Source organism: Thamnophis sirtalis, unplaced genomic scaffold (genome assembly GCF_051295495.1).
Source record: "Thamnophis sirtalis isolate CommonGarterSnake01/CBP01778 unplaced genomic scaffold, rThaSir2_p1.2 scaffold_10, whole genome shotgun sequence".
Taxonomy (NCBI): domain Eukaryota; kingdom Metazoa; phylum Chordata; class Lepidosauria; order Squamata; family Natricidae; genus Thamnophis; species Thamnophis sirtalis.
In genome coordinates this window covers 2,870,719-2,873,218 of record NW_028261390.1, presented here as the reverse complement: position 1 = coordinate 2,873,218, position 2,500 = coordinate 2,870,719, and the positions used below count along the sequence as shown (strand labels likewise).

General features: G+C 39.3%; 1 protein-coding gene across 1 annotated transcript in view; it reads right to left on the bottom strand.

The window, feature by feature from the left end:
- SLC4A11 (solute carrier family 4 member 11) overlaps positions 1-1,895 on the bottom strand; it is a gene marked incomplete at its 5' end in the record, with an annotated part of 40,682 nt that extends 38,787 nt beyond the window's left edge. Inside the window, 1 exon segment of the mRNA XM_087723925.1 lies at positions 1,772-1,895. Within this exon segment, the coding sequence (XP_087580051.1) occupies positions 1,772-1,895 (124 nt within the window).
- Positions 1,896-2,500: the final 605 nt, after the last annotated feature.

The window sequence follows — 2,500 nt, the reverse complement described above, 5'->3', positions numbered from 1 at the left end:
TGCAGATGACACCAAGCTGGCAGGAATAGCCAACACTCCAGAAGATGAGCTTAAGATACACAAGGATCTTGACAGACTTCAACGTTGAGCGCTATCTAACAAAATGAGATTTAATGGTGAGAAAAGGAAGGTTCTACATTTGGGCAAGAAAAACGAAATGCGCAGGTACAGCATAGGTGGTACCTTGCTCAATACTAGCAACTGAGAGAGGGATCTTGGAGTCCTAGTGGACAACCATTGAAATAGGAGCCAGCCGTGTGCAGCAGCTGCCAAAAAAGCCAACACAGTTCTAGGCTGCATCAACAGAGGGAGAGAATCAAGATCACGTGAAGTCTTAATACCACTTTACAAGGCCTTGGTGAGGCCACACTTGGAATATTTGCATCCAGTTTTGGTCTCCACGATATAGAAAAGATGTGGAGACTCTGGAAAGTGTGCAGAGAAGAGCAACAAAGAGGATTAGGGGACTGGAGGCTAAAAGATATGAAGAATAGTTGCAGGAACTGGGTATGTCTAATTTAATGAAAAGAAGGACCAGGGGAGACATGATAGCAGTCTTCCAATCTCTCAGGGGTTGCCACAAAGAAGAGGGAGTCAAGCTATTCTCCAGGGCACCTGAGGGTAGAACAAGAAGCAATGGGTGGAAACTAATCAAGGAGAGAAGCAACCTAGAACTAAGGAGAAATTTCCTGATAGTGAGGACAATTAATCAGTGGAACAGAAGTTGCCTCCAGAAGTTGTGAATGCTCAAAACACTGGAAGTTTTGAAGAAGATGTTGGATAGCCATTTGTCTGAAGTGGCGTAGGGTTTCCTGCCTAAGCAGGGGTTTGGACTAGAAGACCTCCAAGGTCCCTTCCAACTATTATTCTATTCTATTCTATTCTAATCTATAGTATTTATTCTATTCTATTCTATTCTATTCTATAATATTTACTCTATTCTATTCTATTCTACAATATTTACTCTATTCTATTCTCCAGTATTTATTCTATTCTATTCTATTTTATAATATTTACTCTATTCTATTCTATTCTATTCTATTCTATTCTATTCTATTCTATAGTATTTATTATATTCTATTCTATTTTATAATATTTACTCTATTCTATTCTCCAGTATTTATTCTATTCTATTCTATACTATTCTATAGTATTTATTTGATTCAATTCTATTTTATTCTATTCTATTCTATATTTACTCTATTCTATTCTCCAGTATTTATTCTATTCTATTCTATTCTATATTATTTATTCTATTCTATTTTACAATATTTACTCTATTCTATTCTATTCTATTTATTTGATTCAATACTATTTTATTCTATTCTATAATATTTACTCTATTGTATTCTATTCTCCAGTATTTATTCTATTCTATTCAATTCTATAATATTTATTCTACTCTAATCTATTCTATTTTATAGGATTTATTCTATTCTATTCCTATTTCTATTCTATTCCTTATTCTATTCTATATTCTATATTCTATCCTATCCTTATCCTTATCCTTATCCCTATCCCATCCTATTCTCCAATATCTATTCTATTCTATTCCTATTCTATTCCCCAGATGGAATTTTGGGAGTTGAAGTCTTAAAACCTGCTACAGCCCCCTGTGTTATTGGCTCAAGGCGCAGACTTCATATATAAATCTGATATTCCGCATGGAGTCCTTTCACCCTCGTTTGACGTAGGGCGAATTCTGCTTGGACATTCCCCACAAGGCAAGGAAGATCAACTCACCCCAGTCCAGAAGGAAAGTCAAACCTACCATTTTCGGAGGCGCCAGCACCAAAATGACGAACCTCACTTCGCAGGAATTCTCCCCCCAGTTCTGGGGTCTTTCGAGCCGGCTGATGCAAACATGGCGTCGCTGGAGTGATTTTATAGTGCAACTGTCAAAGCAAGACAACAGGGTTATTATTCCGGCAGGATCCGTTGGAGGAGATGGCTAGCGGTCATTTTCTGGGAAGGAAGTTAGTTGGCTTGGAAGGAAGACACGACTAGGCCTGGCTTCCATGATGGACTAGTGAACAGGGGGCCGACTACCCTGTTTCCCCGAAAATAAGACCTCCCTGGATAATAAGCCCAATTGGGCTTTGGAGCGCATACGCTAAAATAAGCCCCCCCCCAATAAGCCCTCCCCGAAAATATTGCAACACAGCACCAGCCACGAGGTGACCACGCTCAGCACCTCAAAAATAATAAGACTTCCCTGAAAATAAGGCCAAGCGCTTATTTCGGGGGTCAAAAGAAAATAAGACCCTGTCTTATTTTCGGGGAAACACAATAGGAAAGACCCTTATAATTTGTACAGAATATGTACCACTCATGCATCAAACACTTATTTCTTACAAGGATGGAGTGATCCATTAGCCTCCTACCGGGGGGGGGGGGGAATTAAGGAGAACGTCAACAGAGATGGAAATTGATTTCTCTTGTCTCCGGGGAGGGGGTCTATGTACAAACATGGGGTCCTTGGTGGTCTCTGAGGTGTCTA